Below are 18135 nucleotides of genomic sequence, written 5' to 3'. Positions count from 1 at the left end.
ATTGATTACTTAAAAGTAGGTAGGTGTGTAACATAGTGGCATTCTGCAACTGTCCTATTTGAGCTTTAGACCCACGTTTCAGAAATACTATGGGTGACATCATGGAGGGTTTGTCCAGTTTATACAGTCTGTGGTGAAGCCCCAACTATATGTAAGTGTAAAAAGTACATGAAAAAGATTTTACTCAATGTGACCCCTTTAGTTGGAAAAGACAAAACTATTATGTGTTTACTTAAACTTAAAATATTTTATAACTGTTAGATTACATCTTGTTATGCTTAGTGACTGCAGATCATTTGTTTGTTTTCCACCAGCACTCTTCCTACAGTCTCAAAGGCCAGCGACCTCCAGTTGAGCACGTTTCCTGGGGTGAAGTTGAGATCATCTGAGTATCGATGGATTTCATAGGGTGAAAGGACGTAATTCCACATGTGGACATCACAGACCATGTCAATGAATGACTGTGAGCTATGAAAGAGCCCACCACAGGAATCCTGCTCCTGTATGCATAGTACAGATGATGACCATATGTTAAAACTATATCTCAATATATTACCTTAGAAATGTATAATCTGGAGATGTAATACATAAAAATTGAACAATCAATGCTTTTTGAAAGACCATGATTCCAACTGTACCAGTCCTAAGATAACTGTATGCTCACTGATGTTTGATCCAGCGGAGACAAATTTCCTAACTGTAGGCTTTCCATTGAGCCACAGCTGCACCAGGCCATTTTCAGAGTCCCATGTAGCACAGAGAGAGTTCCACGTGTTCAAAAGATAATCCTGCCCTGAAAATTGTGCAACACCGTTTCTGGCGTAAACATCAACTCTGTCACTTGTGGCGGTTTTAAAGATGAGAAAGCCGTTGTCAGTGGAGTTTGTGGCCAGAGAGAAGAGAGAGTGAGTTCTACGTAGGTCTGTGAAGGACCTGCCAATGTTAAAGACAAACAATAAAACTTTTGTAGAGACATGACATATTACTGTCAGCATTTTCTACAGATCACTACCTGAGGCATACAGTGATGGCACCAAAATCTTCTATTAATGTGTTCAGCCTGGCATGAGCTGTGTTGGTTTGTTGTGGAAAAGTGAACATTTTGCCTGAAAGATCTTCAAAACAAAGAGAAATAAGCAATCATTGATAGGAGCGCTGGGACAAGACACTAATCTATCGACACATTACATATCACACATGGGTGCCAATTTAAGTATTGAAATTTTATATATATATATATATAACATTTCATTTTATATGGGGCCAAATCACAACAAAGTTGCCTCAAGGCACTTCACACAAGTAAGGTCTAATCACCAACCGCTAGAGCAAGGACACAGGCAACAGTGGTAAGGAAAAATTCCCTTTGATGATATTGAGGAAGAAACCTCAAGCAGACCAGACTCAGAGGGGTGACAGTTAAAAGGTTTTTACAAAGTTTTATAAACCTGAATAACACAAAACAGGAAATCAACACAACAACTGCTGCATCAGCTTCAGGCATGACATCTCACGGTGAGTCCAGCATCCCATTGTCCACAGACGCCAATCCCATGCAATGCCCTCCACACCTCGGACAGAGAGAAAAAGTGCAGAATCAGTCGGCCGGAAAAAACACACATATGGTATAATTCATCAACAGTAAATTGACAGGAAAGCAGATAAAATACTAAGGTGATCGCTGGCCACTGGCCCTAAGCTTCACTAACAGACCCAGAATTGATATGAAATTGAGGCTGAGACCTGTTCCGTGACTAATAAAATTAATTTAAAAGGATAGGAAGCATAGTTCCACACTATGCCAGTCTACTAGCGATGCGAGAGGGAGAATAAATGTGTCTTAAGTCTGGACTTGAATGTCTCTACAGAATCTGACTGTTTTATCTCCATAGGGAGATCATTTCACAAAACAGGTAAATGATAAGAGAAAGCTCTGTGGCCTGCAGACTTTTTATTTACCCTTTGGACACAAAGTAGCCCTGCACCCTGAGAACTGCCTTCATTGTGTATGCATAATTTGGGACCACAGCAGCACATCTGAATCTGACTCTCTGCACCCAAAGCGATCAAAGGAAATAATGTGATTATTAACCATCAGATGACAACGAAAAACCTCTTCAATCATTCGAAAGTCAGTTTTAAGCAGAAACGAGGCCGTTTTAAGCAGAAACAAGGTGATAATCGGTGAACCATGGCTGACTCTTTGAAATGACGTAGGTGCAGCAGCAGCAACATGTCAACGGTGGCACTCTGATCGGTTCCTCCATCTTTTATGATGAAATAATGCAGAATTTATGTGGAAATGATTGTTGTACAAAAGCTTCAGATATCTGTCGCTGAGATAGATGATGAATGGAGTGCTGTTTGAAGCAGAAACGAGGTGCTAATCAATGAACCACAGCTGATGCTTAGAAATGATGCTGCTGACTCTCCGAAATGACGCATGTGCAGTAAAATTAGGGCGGACCGATTTTTAGTGCGGACCGTTCGGTTGGTGACACCAGTATGTTGGGTTTAATTAGATCAGCTAAATAGGGAGGTGCTAGTCCGTTAATAATTTCATAGGTTAATAGCAGAACTTTAAAATCATGAGGTGCATACAAAAAGTATCCAGCCCAATGAAACAAATGAAGTGTGCATTTAGTGGGGAGGTGTGGGGGATGTTCTTGCACATGCATGAATTTTTTCCTGTCTGCAATGCGCATCAGTTGCTAGCAGTCAGCCTTTGTATAAACATGTTGAATTCTCATTTCTTATAACATGATGAAACAACTTGAGCAAAGGTATTGCATCAAATTATGCCAAAAGCTTGGTGACACCTAAGTGGAAACCATTTGCAATGCATTTAGCAGATGTTTGGCAATGATGCTATTAGCATAACTCAAAAAAAAAAAAGCTGATATAACCACTTGAAAAATGGGTGCACATCATTGGAGAGCATAGCATGTTCCAGTAGGCAATCCACAGCCAAATTGACAGAATATGGATTACCAATGTCCGTATTCTGTCTGATGACCATTATGTCATCATCCAAGAACTTGTGTACAGGTTTGGTCCATTCCATTTTGACAGAGGATTTGGGCACACAGAGAGTGTCAGCAAAATTTGTGTTGAATCTGCTAACAGTGGACCATAAGCAGCTACTTCTAGAAGTCTCCTAGGACATGCTGGAATGTGAAACAGCGACCCAGACTTCCTGAACACCGTCATCACTGGTGATGAGACATGAGTTTACAAGTACGACCTGGAAACAGCCAACATCACTGAGGCCAAAGAAAGCACGGCAATTACACTACAATGTCATAGTCATGCTGACCGTTTTCTTTGAGTCCTGTGGGATGGTGCATCATGAGTATGGTATGCACCAGAAGGCCAAAATATTAATAAAGAGTGTTATCGGGAGGGGGCAACATGGTGACTTAGTGGTTAGCAAGAAAGTCGTGGAATCGCTTCCCACTTGGGGCCTTTCTGCACAGAGTTTGCATGTTCCCCCCATGTTTGTGTGGGTTCCCTCTGGGTACACTGGCTTCCTCCCACATCCAAAGACATGAAGATTAGGTGAATGGGAAACTTTAAATTGTCCACAAGTGTGCCTGCGGGTGTGAATGTGTTTGTTTGTCTATATAGACTGGTGCCCGGTCCATTGTGTACCTCTTCTCACACCCGATGACTGCTGGGATAGGCTCCAGCAACCTGTGACCTTTAAAGTAAATTGGTATACAAAATGCATGGATGGATCTTCAGGAATGCCCATTCCACAGAGCACCATTCCTTCCTTTTTAATCCCAAACGGCAAATTGGGACACGCTTTTGAACCATCACAGTAACTTCTTGATCCATTATTGTCAATCTTGAACAAACTTGGTATAAATAATAGTTGCAGCCATCTTTGGCACCAGATTTGAAATTGGTATCCAATTCTTGAACTGTTAAAAATTTCATCCCATTCTCAAAATCATGTGGTAACTTTGGGGCATTCATAGTCTTAATGGCTTCAATCATGTTCAAATTTCTTTAAACGGGGTATTCATAATGACTACGGGCTGAAACGTGTTTGATTGTGCTCCATCGGGGTAAATATTTGAATCCGAAGCATTGTTTGCTACGGTTCTGCCTGAGGGTGCAGCTCTTTTTCTTTCCTTTTGAGTGGGGTGCCAGGTCTGTGCTTTATAAGCCAGGTAGTTGCCAGGTCTGTACTTTATAAACCAGTCTGTTACAAGGCAAGCAGGATTAAGCCATTTTATCCCGTTTTTGCACTTCCTTTTCGATCGTGGGCCATCGTTTTAGAACAGCGCCCTGTGGAATGGGGTGAAAATGGGAAGGAACTGCACTCTGTGGAATTGAACCATAAACTGTGATTAACTCCTTTTTGCTCTAAACCTTGTGAAACAATCAAAAACTAGAACACCGTGCTCGTAGAGTGCAAACCTCTGCCAACACTAATTTGCTTTTCATAAATCAAATCAAATCAATTTTATTTATATAGCACCAAATCACAACAAACAGTTGCCCCAAGGCGCTTTATATTGTAAGGCAAAAGCCAAAAAATAATTACAGAAAAACCCCAACGGTCAAACAGCTAAAACATAATACAAAATATAGATCAAAAGGGCTTTTCAATATTAAAAATATATTTTTAACACTGAGACACTTTCAAATATGACAGTGATTGGGGCATATTTGATTAAGATATAATGTAAAATATACATTAAATGGGCTTTCCAATATTAAACTCAAATGTCTACAAAATCCACAATCAGATCCAGATCAAATTTTGTCAGGCAATAGTGAGTGCCAGTCTGCACCTCTCTTTCAAATATGAGAGTGATAGGGGCATATTTGAAAAGATATAATGTAAAATATACATTAAATGGGCTTCTCAATATTAAACTCAAATGTCTACAAAATCCACAGTCAGATCCAGATCAAACTTCATCAGGCGATAGTGAGTGCCAGTCTGCACCTCTCTTTCAAATATGAGAGTGATTGGGCATATTTGATTAAGATATAAAATATACATTAAATGGGGTTTTCAAAGATAAATTTAAATGGCCACAAAATCTGTAATCTGGATCAGATCTGGATCAAACGTTGTCAGTTGATAAAGTATACCATCCTATAGAACACTGTCAAATATGAAAGAAATTTGATCTTTTTTTGACAGTTAGGAATTATAAAGATAAGGATTTTTCAAATATTCCAAGATTTTTCCTGACTTTGACCTATGACCTTGAAAATTGAATCACTTTATCTTGACTATCAGGATGTGACCATTCAGTAAAAAATTCATAATGATATATACTCAACAAAAATATAAACGCAACACTTTTGGTTTTGCTCCCATTTTGTATGAGATGAACTCAAAGATCTGAAACTTTTTCCACATACACAATATCACCATTTCCCTCAAATATTGTTCACAAACCAGTCTAAATCTGTGATAGTGAGCACTTCTCCTTTGCTGAGATAATCCATCCCACCTCACAGGTGTGCCATATCAAGATACTGATTAGACACCATGATTAGTGCACAGGTGTGCCTTAGACTGCCCACAATAAAAGGCCACTCTGAAAGGTGCAGTTTTATCACACAGCACAATGCCACAGATGTCGCAAGATTTGAGGGAGCGTGCAATTGGCATGCTGACAGCAGGAATGTCAACCAGAGCTGTTGCTCGTGTATTGAATGTTCATTTCTCTACCATAAGCCGTCTCCAAAGGCGTTTCAGAGAATTTGGCAGTACATCCAACCAGCCTCACAACCGCAGACCACGTGTAACCACACCAGCCCAGGACCTCCACATCCAGCATGTTCACCTCCAAGATCGTCTGAGACCAGCCACTCGGACAGCTGCTGAAACATTCGGTTTGCATAACCAAAGAATTTCTGCACAAACTGTCAGAAACCGTCTCAGGGAAGCTCATCTGCATGCTCGTCGTCTTCATCGGGGTCTCGACCTGACTCCAGTTCGTCGTCGTAACCGACTTGAGTGGGCAAATGCTCACATTCGCTGGTGTTTGGCACGTTGGAGAGGTGTTCTCTTCACGGATGATGCAAAGGAGATGTGTTGCACTGCATGAGGCAAATTGTGGTCACACCAGATACTGACTGGTATCCCCCCCCCCCCCCCCCCCATGAAACAAAACTGCACCTTTCAGAGTGGCCTTTTATTGTGGGCAGTCTAAGGCACACCTGTGCACTAATCATGGTGTCTAATCAGTATCTTGATATGGCACACCTGTGAGGTGGGATGGATTATCTCAGCAAAGGAGAAGTGCTCACTATCACAGATTTAGACTGGTTTGTGAACAATATTTGAGGGAAATGGTGATATTGTGTATGTAGAAAAAGTTTTAGATCTTTCAGTTCATCTCATACAAAATGGGAGCAAAACCAAAAGTGTTGCGTTTATATTTTTATTGAGTGTATGAAAAATTGTGGGCTCCAGGCTGTTCACAAACAGACAGACAAACAAATGGGTGATAACTTCCAAGTTTGTTGGTGGAGGTAAAAATCCAGGATTTTCTACCTTGAGGAACAGCAGCACATGCTGTCAGCATCAGCAGGAGAAGCAAAAATGCCATCTAATAGAAAAAAAAGTCAGCAATATAGGGAATTTAAAGTTAAAACCAGTGTTGGATTGTATTTATTCAATGTGTATATCATATCATACCTTGTGTAGATGCTGAATTGGCAGTCAGTCTGTACTTGAAGTCGGTTTCAAGGTGTATGAGGAAGTGAATCGTTCATCAGGTTTATGATGTCTCTACACATACACACACTCCCTCATTCCCATCTCTTTGGTCGTGTTTTCCAGTGACACATAACTGGTATTGTCAGTTCAGCATTTCTTTGTTGAACGATTAATCACACACTTTGTAAATGCACATTGCTTGATAGATAGATAGATAGATAGATAGATAGATAGATAGATAGATAGATAGATAGATAGATAGATAGATAGATAGATAGATAGATAGATAGATAGATAGATAGATAGATAGATAGATAGATAGATAGATAGATAGATAGATAGATAGATAGATAGATAGATAGATAGATAGATAGATAGATAGATAGATAGATAGACACTTTGAGCAAAATGCATATTCTTGCTATTTATGTTCACTTAAAACAGTGGTTCCCAAAGTGCAGGCAAGTTGGAGGTACTGCAGGGGAGGCGTGGCAAGGCAGGTCAATTTGGTTTGTTGCAAACAGTTTGCTGCTGTAGGATTGTTATGTATGCATCAACAAAGCAACTGGTTAACTTAATATGTATTTATATTTTGTTAAAATATTATATATATAAAATAGGTATATATTAAATAATTCATATTTTTAAATTTGTTTAGCTTTGTCTTTGTTTTGGTGGGTTTTGTTGTTTTATAAACAGCTTTTGGGCTGGAAAGCACAGCTGTATCTGGCAGTAATGATGATCATGTTGATACTGCTAGCAGAATATTTACAAGTCTGTGAGAAGTAAATAAAAAAATACACAATGCATGCAGTGTTGTACAGAGTACCGGAAAATCACACTTAAGTAAAAGTACAGATACCCATTAAAAAAATTAATTTGGTAGAAGTTCAAGACAAACTCAGCCACATGGGGTGTGCAGCCAGTACATTCTGAGTGCCGGTCCCAAGCCCGGATAAATGAGGAGGGTTGCGTCAGGAAGGGCATCCGGCGTAAAACAAGCCAACCCAACTATGCAGACTCAGAATCGAATTCCCATACCGGATCGGTCGCGGCCCGGGTTAACAACTTCCACCACCGGTGCTATTGCCCAACAGGGTGCCGGTGGAAATTGGGCTACTGCTGGGCGAAGACGACGACAAAGAAGAGGAGGAAAACGTTGCCACGAACAGCGGGAGAAGAAGAAAACTAGAAGGGTGGAAATGACAGTGGGGACTTTGAATGTTGGTAGTATGACTGGTAAAGGGAGAGAGCTGGCTGATATGATGGAAAGGAGAAAGGTAGACATATTGTGTGTGCAAGAGACAAAGTGGAAGGGAAGTAACAGCAGGAGCATCGGCGGTGGGTACAAGTTATTGTACCATGGTGAGGACAGGAAGAGAAATGGTGTTGGGGTCATTTTAAAGGAAGAGTATGTTAAAAGTGTGTTGGAGGTTAAGCGAGTGTCTGACAGGGTGATGAGTGTGAAGTTGGAAATTGAAGGGGTGATGATGAATATCATCAGTGCATATGCCCCACAGGTAGGTTGTGAGATGAAGGAGAAAGAAGATTTCTGGAGTGTGTTAGATGAGGTGGTGGAGAGTGTGCCCAAGCATGAAAGAGTGGTGATAGGAGCAGACTTCAATGGGCATGTTGGTGAAGGGAACAGAGGTGATGAGGAAGTAATGGGCAGATATCAATCAATCAGTTTTATTTATATAGCGCCAAATCACAACAAACAGCTGCCCCAAGGCGCTCCACACTGCAAGGCAAGGCCATACAATAATTACGTAAAAACCTCAACGGTCAAAACAACCCCCTGTGAGCAAGCACGTGGCAACAGTGGGAAGGAAAAACTCCCTTTTAACAGGAAGAAACCTCCAGCAGAACCAGGCTCAGGGAGGGGCAGTCTTCTGCTGGGACTGGTTGGGGCTGAGGGAGAGAACCAGGAAAAAGACATGCTGTGGAGGGGAGCAGAGATCAATCACTAATGATTAAATGCAGAGTGGTGCATACAGACAAAAAGAGAAAGAAACACTCAGTGCATCATGGGAACCCCCCAGCAGTCTAAGTCTATAGCAGCATAACTAAGGGATGGTTCAGGGTCACCTGATCCAGCCCTAACTATAAGCTTTAGCAAAAAGGAAAGTTTTAAGCCTAATCTTAAAAGTAGAGAGGGTGTCTGTCTCCCTGATCTGAATTGGGAGCTGGTTCCACAGGAGAGGAGCCTGAAAGCTGAAGGCTCTGCCTCCCATTCTACTCTTACAAACCCTAGGAACTACAAGTAAGCCTGCAGTCTGAGAGCGAAGCGCTCTATTGGGGTGATATGGTACTATGAGGTCCCTAAGATAAGATGGGACCTGATTATTCAAAACCTTATAAGTAAGAAGAAGAATTTTAAATTCTATTCTAGAATTAACAGGAAGCCAATGAAGAGAGGCCAATATGGGTGAGATATGCTCTCTCCTTCTAGTCCCCGTTAGTACTCTAGCTGCAGCATTTTGAATTAACTGAAGGCTTTTCAGGGAACTTTTAGGACAACCTGATAATAATGAATTACAATAGTCCAGCCTAGAGGAAATAAATGCATGAATTAGTTTTTTCAGTATCACTCTGAGACAAGACCTTTCTAATTTTAGAGATATTGCGTAAATGCAAAAAAAGCAGTAATACTACCTAAGGGAAGCATGTATAAAGTGAATAAAATTGGTCCTAGCACAGAACCTTGTGGAACTCCATAATTAACCTTAGTCTGTGAAGAAGATTCCCCATTTACATGAACAAATTGTAATCTATTAGATATATATGATTCAAACCACCGCAGCGCAGTGCCTTTAATACCAATGGCATGCTCTAATCTCTGTAATAAAATTTTATGGTCAACAGTATCAAAAGCAGCACTGAGGTCTAACAGAACAAGCACAGAGATGAGTCCACTGTCTGAGGCCATAAGAAGATCATTTGTAACCTTCACTAATGCTGTTTCTGTTCTATGATGAATTCTAAAACCTGACTGAAACTCTTCAAATAGACCATTCCTCTGCAGATGATCAGTTAGCTGTTTTACAACTACCCTTTCAAGAATTTTTGAGAGAAAAGGAAGGTTGGAGATTGGCCTATAATTAGCTAAGGTAGCTGGGTCAAGTGATGGCTTTTTAAGTAATGGTTTAATTACTGCCACCTTAAAAGCCTGTGGTACATAGCCAACTAATAAAGATAGATTGATCATATTTAAGATCAAAGCATTAAATAATGGTAGGGCTTCCTTGAGCAGCCTGGTAGGAATGGGGTCTAAAAGACATGTTGATGGTTTGGATGAAGTAACTAATGAAAATAACTCAGACAGAACAATCTGAGAGAAAGAGTCTAACCAAATACCGGCATCACTGAAAGCAGCCAAAGATAACGATACGTCTTTGGGATGGTTATGAGTAATTTTTTCTCTAATAGTTAAAATTTTATTAGCAAAGAAAATCATGAAGTCATTACTAGTTAAAGTTAAAGGAATACTCGGCTCAATAGAGCTCTGACTCTTTGTCAGCCTGGCTACAGTGCTGAAAAGAAACCTGGGGTTGTTCTTATTTTCTTCAATTAGTGATGAGTAGTAAGATGTCCTAGCTTTACGGAGGGCTTTTGTATAGAGCAACAGACTCTTTTTCCAGGCTAAGTGAAGATCTTCTAAATTAGTGAGACGCCATTTCCTCTCCAACGTACGGGTTATCTGCTTTAAGCTGCGAGTTTGTGAGTTATACCACGGAGTCAGGCACTTCTGATTTAAAGCTCTCTTTTTCAGAGGAGCTACAGCATCCAAAGTTGTCTTCAATGAGGATGTAAAACTATTGACGAGATACTCTATCTCACTTACAGAGTTTAGGTAGCTACTCTGCACTGTGTTGGTATATGGCATTAGAGAACATAAAGAAGGAATCATATCCTTAAACCTAGTTACAGCGCTTTCTGAAAGACGTCTAGTGTAATGAAACTTATTCCCCACTGCTGGGTAGTCCATCAGAGTAAATGTAAATGTTATTAAGAAATGATCAGACAAAAGGGAGTTTTCAGGGAATACTGTTAAGTCTTCAATTTCCATACCGTAAGTCAGAACAAGATCTAAGATATGATTAAAGTGGTGGGTAGACTCATTTACATTTTGAGCAAAGCCAATTGAGTCTAATAATAGATTAAATGCAGTGTTGAGGCTGTCATTCTCAGCATCTGTGTGGATGTTAAAATCGCCCACTATAATTATCTTATCTGAGCTAAGCACTAAGTCAGACAAAAGGTCTGAAAATTCACAGAGAAACTCACAGTAATGACCAGGTGGACGATAGATAATAACAAATAAAACTGTTTTTTGGGACTTCCAATTTGGATGGACAAGACTAAGAGTCAAGCTTTCAAATGAATTAAAGCTCTGTCTGGGTTTTTGATTAATTAATAAGCTGGAATGGAAGATTGCTGCTAATCCTCCGCCTCGGCCCGTGCTACGAGCATTCTGGCAGTTAGTGTGACTCGGGGGAGTTGACTCATTTAAACTAACATATTCATCCTGCTGTAACCAGGATTCTGTAAGAATAAATCAATATGTTGATCAATTATTATATCATTTACTAACAGGGACTTAGAAGAGAGAGACCTAATGTTTAATAGACCACATTTAACTGTTTTAGTCTGTGGTGCAGTTGAAGGTGCTATATTATTTTTTCTTTTTGAATTTTTATGCTGGTTATTGGTGGTCTGGGAGCAGGCACCGTCTCTACGGGGATGGGGTAATGAGGGGATGGCAGGGGGAGAGAAGCTGCAGAGAGGTGTGTAAGACTACAACTCTGCTTCCTGGTCCCAACCCTGGATAGTCAGGGTTTGGAGGATTTAAGAAAATTGGCCAGATTTCTAGAAATTAGAGCTGCTCCATCCAAAGTGGGATGGATGCCGTCTCTCCTAACAAGACCAGGTTTTCTCCAGAAGCTTTGCCAATTATCTATGAAGCCCACCTCATTTTTTGGACACCACTCAGACAGCCAGCAATTTAAGGAGAACATGCGGCTAAACATGTCACTCCCGGTCCGATTGGGGAGGGGCCCAGAGAAAACTACAGAGTCCGACATTGCTTTTGCAAAGATACACACCGATTCAATGTTAATTTTAGTGACCTCCGATTGGCGTAACCAGGTGTCATTACTGCCGACGTGAATTACAATCTTACCAAATTTATGCTTAGCCTTAGCCAGCAGTTTCAAATTTCCTTCAATGTCGCCTGTCCTGGCCCCCGGAAGACAATTGACTATGGTTGCTGCTGTCGCTAACTTCACATTTCTCAAAACAGAGTCGCCAATAACCAGAGTTTGATCCTCGGTGGGTGTGTCGTCGAGTGGGGAAAAACGGTTAGAAATGTGAACGGGTTGGCGGTGTACACGGGGCTTCTGTTTAGAACTACGCTTCCTCCTCACAGTCACCCAGTCGGCCTGCTTTCCCGCCTGCTCGGAATCTGCCAGAGGGAATCTAACAGCGGCTAAGCTACCTTGGTCCGCACCGACGACAGGGGCCTGCCTAGCTGTAGAATTTTCCATGGTGCGGAGCCGAGTCTCCAATTCGCCCAGCCTGGCCTCCAAAGCTACGAATAAGCTACACTTATTACAAGTACCATTACTGCTAAAGGAGGCCGAGGAATAACTAAACATTTCACACCCAGAGCAGAAACGTGCGGGAGAGACAGGAGAAGCCGCCATGCTAAACCGGCTAAGAGCTAGTAGCTGCGCTAAGCTAGCGGATTCCTAAAAACACACAAAGTGAATAATGTGTAAATAATTTAGAGGTGATTCAGCAGAGGGAGTGCTTTAGTTAAGGCATGTGAAGATTACACTGTGAAACAAATCGTTATCTAGGTAGATATGGTATCAAGGATAGGAATGGGGAAGGACAGATGGTAGTTGATTTTGCAAAAAGGATGGAAATGGCTGTGGTGAATACCTACTTTAAGAAAAGGGAGGAGCACAGGGTAACATATAAAAGTGGAGGAAGGTGCACACAGGTGGACTACATTCTTTATAGGAGATGCAAGCTAAAGAAATCACAGACTGTAAGGTGGTACCAGGAGAGAGTGTCACTAGACAGCATAGGATGGTTGTTTGTAGGATGACTTTAGAGGTAAAGAAGAAGAAGAGAGTGAGAGCTCAACAAAGGATCAGATGGTGGAAGCTGAAGGAGGAAGACTGTTGTGTGAAATTTAGCGAGCAGGTGAGAGAAGCACTAGTTGGAGGGGAAGCAATTTTGGACAACTGGAAGAGTACTGCAGATGTGGTGAGGGAGACAGCTAGGGCAGTACTGGGTATGACATCTGGACAGTGGAAGGAAGACAACGAGACTTGGTGGTGGAATGAAGAGGTCCAGGAAAGCATAAGGAGAAAGAGGTTGGCGAAAAAGTTTTGGGATAGTCGGAGAGATGAAGAAAGTAGACAGGAGTACAAGGAGATGCGGTGTAAGGCGAGAAGAGAAGTGGCAAAAGCAAAGGAAAAGGCATATTGCGAGCTGTACAAGAAGTTGAATAGTAAGGAAGGAGAAAAGGACTTGTACCGATTGGCCAGACAAAGGGACAGAGCTGGAAAGTATGTGCAGCAGGTTAGGGTGGTAAAAGATGCACATGGTAATGTGCTGACAAGTGAGGAGTGTGTGCTGAGAAGGTGGAGGGAATATTTCGAAGAGTTGATGAATAAAGAAAATGAGCGAGAGAAAAGGCTGGATGATGTGGTGAGAGTAAATCAGGAAGTAAAAGAGATTAGCAAGGAAGAAGTGAGGGCTGCTATGAAGAGGATGAAGAGTGGAAAGGCAGTTGGTCCAGATGACATTCCAATGGAGGCATGGAAATGTCTAGGAGAGATGGCAGTAGAGTTTCTAACCAGATTGTTTAATAAAATCTTGGAAAGTGAGAGGATGCCTGAGGAGTGGAGACGAAGTGTGCTGGTTCCTATTTTCAAGAACAAGCGTGATGTGCAGAGCTGCAGTAACTACAGAGGCATAAAGCTGATCAGCCACAGCATGAAGTTATGGGAAAGAGTAGTAGAAGCTAGGCTTAGAAAACAGGTGAAGATCTGTGAGCAGCAATATGGTTTCATGCCGAGAAAGAGCACTACAGATGCAATGTTTGCTCTGAGAATACTGTTGGAAAAGTACAGAGAAGGACAGAAAGAGTTATATTGTGTGTTTGTGGACTTAGAAAAAGCTTATGATAGGGTGCCAAGAGAAGAGTTGTGGCATTGTATGAGGAAGTCTGGAGTGGCAGAGAAGTATGTTAGGGTAGTGCAGGACATGTACAAGTATAGTGTGACAGCGGTGAGATGCGCAGTCAGAATGACAGACTCATTCAAGGTGGAGGTGGGATTACACCAAGGATCAGCTCTGAGTCCTTTCTTGTTTGCAGTGGTGATGGACAGGTTGACAGATGAGATCAGACAGGAGTCCCCATGGACTATGATGTTTGCAGATGACATTGTGATCTGTAGTGAGAGTAGAGAGCAAGTTGAGTCTAGTCTGGAGAAGTGGAGATATGCTTTGGAGAGAAGGGGAATGAAAGTCAGTAGAAGCAAGACTGAGTACATGTGTGTAAATGAGAGGGAGCCCACTGGAATAGTGCAGTTACAAGGAGTAGAAGTGGTGAAAGTAGATGAGTTTAAATATTTGGGGTCAACTGTTCAAAGTAATGGAGAGTGTCGTAGAGAGGTGAAGAAGAGAGTGCAGGCAGGGTGGAGTGGGTGGAGAAAGGCGGCAGGAGTGATTTGTGACCAAAGAATATCAGCAAGAGTGAAGGGGAAAGTTTACAAAACAGTAGTGAGACCAGCTATGTTGTATGGTTTAGAGACAGTGGCACTAACAAAAAGACAGGAGGCAGAGCTGGAGGTGGCAGAGCTGAAGATGTTGAGATTCTCTTTGGGAGTGACAAGAATGGACAAGATTAGGAATGAACATATCAGAGGGACAGCTCAGGTGGGACGGTTTGGAGACAAAGTCAGAGAGGCGAGATTGAGATGGTTTGGACATGTGCAGAGGAGGGACCCAGGGTATATAGGGAGAAGGATGCTGAGGATGGAGCCACCAGGCAGGAGGAGAAGAGGGAGACCAAAGAGGAGGTTCATGGATGTGCTGAGAGAGGACATGCAGGTGGTTGGTGTGACAGAGGAAGATACAGAGGACAGGGTGAGATGGAAACGATTGATCTGCTGTGGCGACCCCTAACAGGAACAGCCTAAAGACAAAGAAGAAGAAGAAGAAGAAGAAGAAGTTCAAGTCACTTGAAGTAAAGTCTTAAAGTATCTTGTATTTATTGTACTTAAGTATGACAAGTAACGTACAACTAAATGTACTCAAGTATTGAAAGTAAAAGTACAAGTAAATGTTAATAATCAAAAACGGACTGATTTTTTTAATATTACAAAGTTTATCTAGGCTCGTAAATGGCTGGTAGTATTAGTCAAAATACGGAAAATTGTGCACATCACACAAAAACACTTCAGAAACAAGGTTTCAAAACCTAAATGAGAGTAGGCTACTCACTAGGTGTTCACAGCAGGGCCGTATATAGGAATGTGAAAGGGGGGGTTCAAATCTTTGAGTTGGGGGTCCAGTGGGCTGCAGAGCACCCGGTGGGGTCGAGGGGCAATGCCCTCGTGGGGGGCTCAGGGGGGGCGAAGCCCCCGAAGCAGAAGTTTTTTGAGGATTTCGAGGTGTAAAAAGCTACATAAATTTCATCAGATCCAGATCAAACTTTGTCATGTGCTAGTGAGTGTCAGTTTGCACCTCAGACAAGATGGCGCCTGTGTGTGTTCCGGCTGCTGCTTTCCTGTTACCATGTCGTTTTTCTGTTATTTTCCTGATTGTGTGTGCTGTCATATCAGCTTTGACGGATAGTGATTGCGTGAGTGCAATATACATTTATGATCGCGATTCTCTTTTTAAAATTAAAGAGACAATGGAATGCCTCTTTCATGACTGGGATAGCTACAAGCAAACTTTCCCACCTCCGTTTGTGTGTTCCCCCTCCTCACGGGAATACCTGATGTTGTGGCGACGTCCAGGTAGTCCGAAAAAGAGGAGAAGAGGCTGCAGAGCGGGTGTCCAGGTTCGGATCAGACAAGGAGTGTGGCGTGCAGCTCGTGGATACCGAAGCTACAGGTGGCTTTGCCCAGTTCCACTCTTGCAAGGCCATACGGCTGGCGGTGCGGCCCTGTTCACGCATCCCACCACTCCTCTGTGTTGCAGGACTCAGCCTGGACATCACTGGGTCCCTGATGAACGAGTCGCTTGGGTCCCGGGTCCGCCCCTGCTTTCTGTGTTTACATCTCAGGAGCAGCGTGGGTTTCGCTGGTACAGCGGTGCCTCACGTGACCGTGGAGATGTCTGCAGGCCTATCCCGCTGTGCTCAGCGGACTCGACTACCGCCTCATTGTTGAGTCGGATTGGATTATTGAATGCGCGCTCTATTTCAAATAAAGCGTTCTCCATTAATGAGCTTTTGTCAGGAAAAACTTGGACTTTCTTTTCCTCACAGAAACATGGCAGAGGGGAAAATGAATGCATCCATTTAAATGAGCTCTGTCCTGCAGGTTGCTTAGCAGTGGGTAAGGCCCGCCCCTGTCGCGCGGGGGGAGGACTGGCTGCTGTGCACCGGGACCGGTACACATGCAGACTGTCGGATACAAGCCACGCCCCCTCTTTTGAGGCGCTCATGACGGAAGTTCATTCCTCACATAAATTTTATAGTATTTTGATCTATCGACCTCCTGGCCCTGCTGGGACTTTTCTTAAGGCTTTTACTGACTTTTTATCGTCTATAATTAGATTGGAAAAGGTCTTAATTTTGGGTGATTTTAATTTCCAGATTGATGTTGATATGTTGATACTTCCACTTCAGCAAGAGAGCTTATATCTATGACAGAGGCTTTTAATTTTAAACAGTATGTGTCAGGTCCCACTCACAACAAGGGTCACACGTTGGATCTGGTTTTTGCACCAGGCCTGGAAATTACCAATGTATGTGTGGAGGATGTTCTTCTGAGTGATCATTGTTGTGTTTTCTTTGATTTGATGGTGCCATCTGAGCCTCGACCTGTTTCTACTAAGGCAGAAAGGAGAATTATCACAACAGCTACGCTTTTCTGTGATAAGTTCAACCCTTTACTTTTTAATGATCTCACTGAAACTGATTGTTTCATGAATAGCTTTAATAGCCACTGTGCCACTATCTTGGATCAAGTGGCACCACTTAAGGCTAGTAAAGCTCCTCGTGAAAGTTTCTGTCCTTGGATAAATGATGGGATTATGACTCTAAGGAGAACATGTCGCCAGATTGAACGCTTATGGAAGTTAACAAAACTGGAGGTTCACAGGCTACATTTAAGAGACTTAAAATCTTCCTTAAATAAGATGATAGAGGAGGCCAGGACGAGTTATTTTAATCGCCTGATTGCCTCCAATAAAAGAAATCCTAAAGTGCTTTTTGACACAATCAGCTCTCTTGTGTCATCTGCTGCTGTCACTGCTGTTATCTCTAAAACTAGTTGTGAGGAGTTCCTGGATTTCTTTATTGATAAGGTTAGAGTTATAAAGGACAACCTGCCTCCATGCCATGGTCCCCAGCACTGGGAACCTCCCACTCAGTGCTGGGCCTCATTTGAGCCTGTTACTGTAGAGGACATCTCAACCATCATGAATAAAATGAAGCCATCCTCTGGTATTTTGGATGTTCTTCCATTTAAACTGTTTGTGAATGTATTTGACTCCATCGGGCCCTACATTGCTAAAATGTTTAATATGTCTTTGTCGAGTGGTGTGTTTCCCTGTTATTTTAAACATGCCATTGTGGAACCACAGTTAAAGAAAGCTGGATTGGATTCTACAGAACTCAAGAACTTTAGGCCAATATCTAAAACCCCTTTCTTGGCCAAAGTCTTGGAAAAGGTAGTCTGTGTTCAGTTGAGATCGTTTTTGCAGGCTAACAACATCCCATGACACTTTTCAATCTGGGTACCGTGAGTTTCATTCTACTGAAACAGCCCTGTTGAAGGTGTCTAGTGACATGATGATGGCAGCTGACACTGGCAAATATTCTGTGCTGATTGTGCTTGATCTGTCTTCGGCGTTTGATACCATTGACCATGGCATTCTGATAAACAGATTGCGGGATTTGGTTGGAATGTCAGGTTGTGTTTTAGAGTGGTTTACCTCTTACCTGACTGGTAGACCTTTTAGTGTGATGGTGGGCAATGCAGTGTTGGAATCTGCAGCTCTTCTGTGGGGTGTGCCGCAGGGATCGGTCTTGGGACCTGTTTTGTTCTCATGGTATCTCCTTCCTCTCAGCAAGTTGATCCAGCAGTTCAGTGATGTGTCCTATCATTTGTATGCTGATGATCTGCAGCTGTACTGCTCTTTTAAGACAACTGAGCCACAGAAACTCTGCTCTCTCACAAATTGTT

General features: G+C 42.2%; 1 protein-coding gene across 1 annotated transcript; it reads right to left on the bottom strand.

The window, feature by feature from the left end:
• Window positions 1–257: 257 nt before the first annotated feature.
• Window positions 258–17915, bottom strand: LOC117513328 (C-reactive protein-like). Its single transcript, XM_034173557.1, has 5 exons — window positions 17905–17915; window positions 6530–6584; window positions 1013–1115; window positions 639–933; window positions 258–500 (listed from the first exon to the last, which is right to left on the bottom strand). The coding sequence occupies exons 2-5, from the start codon at window positions 6582–6584 to the stop codon at window positions 279–281; spliced, it is 675 nt and encodes a 224-aa protein (XP_034029448.1). The 5' UTR covers window positions 17905–17915; the 3' UTR covers window positions 258–278.
• Window positions 17916–18135: the final 220 nt, after the last annotated feature.

The sequence above is a fragment of the Thalassophryne amazonica genome, chromosome 7, assembly GCF_902500255.1.
Source record: "Thalassophryne amazonica chromosome 7, fThaAma1.1, whole genome shotgun sequence".
NCBI classification, from domain to species: domain Eukaryota; kingdom Metazoa; phylum Chordata; class Actinopteri; order Batrachoidiformes; family Batrachoididae; genus Thalassophryne; species Thalassophryne amazonica.
The sequence above is the reverse complement of the archived record's forward strand: the minus strand, read 5'-3'. Positions and strand labels throughout refer to the sequence as shown.

What these genes read in the sequence shown, in the direction of transcription:
- LOC117513328 (XM_034173557.1), bottom strand. Translation starts at nt 6,584, where the DNA reads ATGGCATTTTTGCTTCTCCTGCTGATGCTGACAGCATGTGCTGCTGTT. An exon ending in GCCATCACTGTATGCCTCAG is followed by an intron (nt 934 to 1,012) that starts GTAGTGATCTGT and finishes TAACATTGGCAG; the next exon opens with GTCCTTCACAGACCTACGTA. An exon ending in ATACAGTTATCTTAGGACTG is followed by an intron (nt 501 to 638) that starts GTACAGTTGGAA and finishes CTATGCATACAG; the next exon opens with GAGCAGGATTCCTGTGGTGG.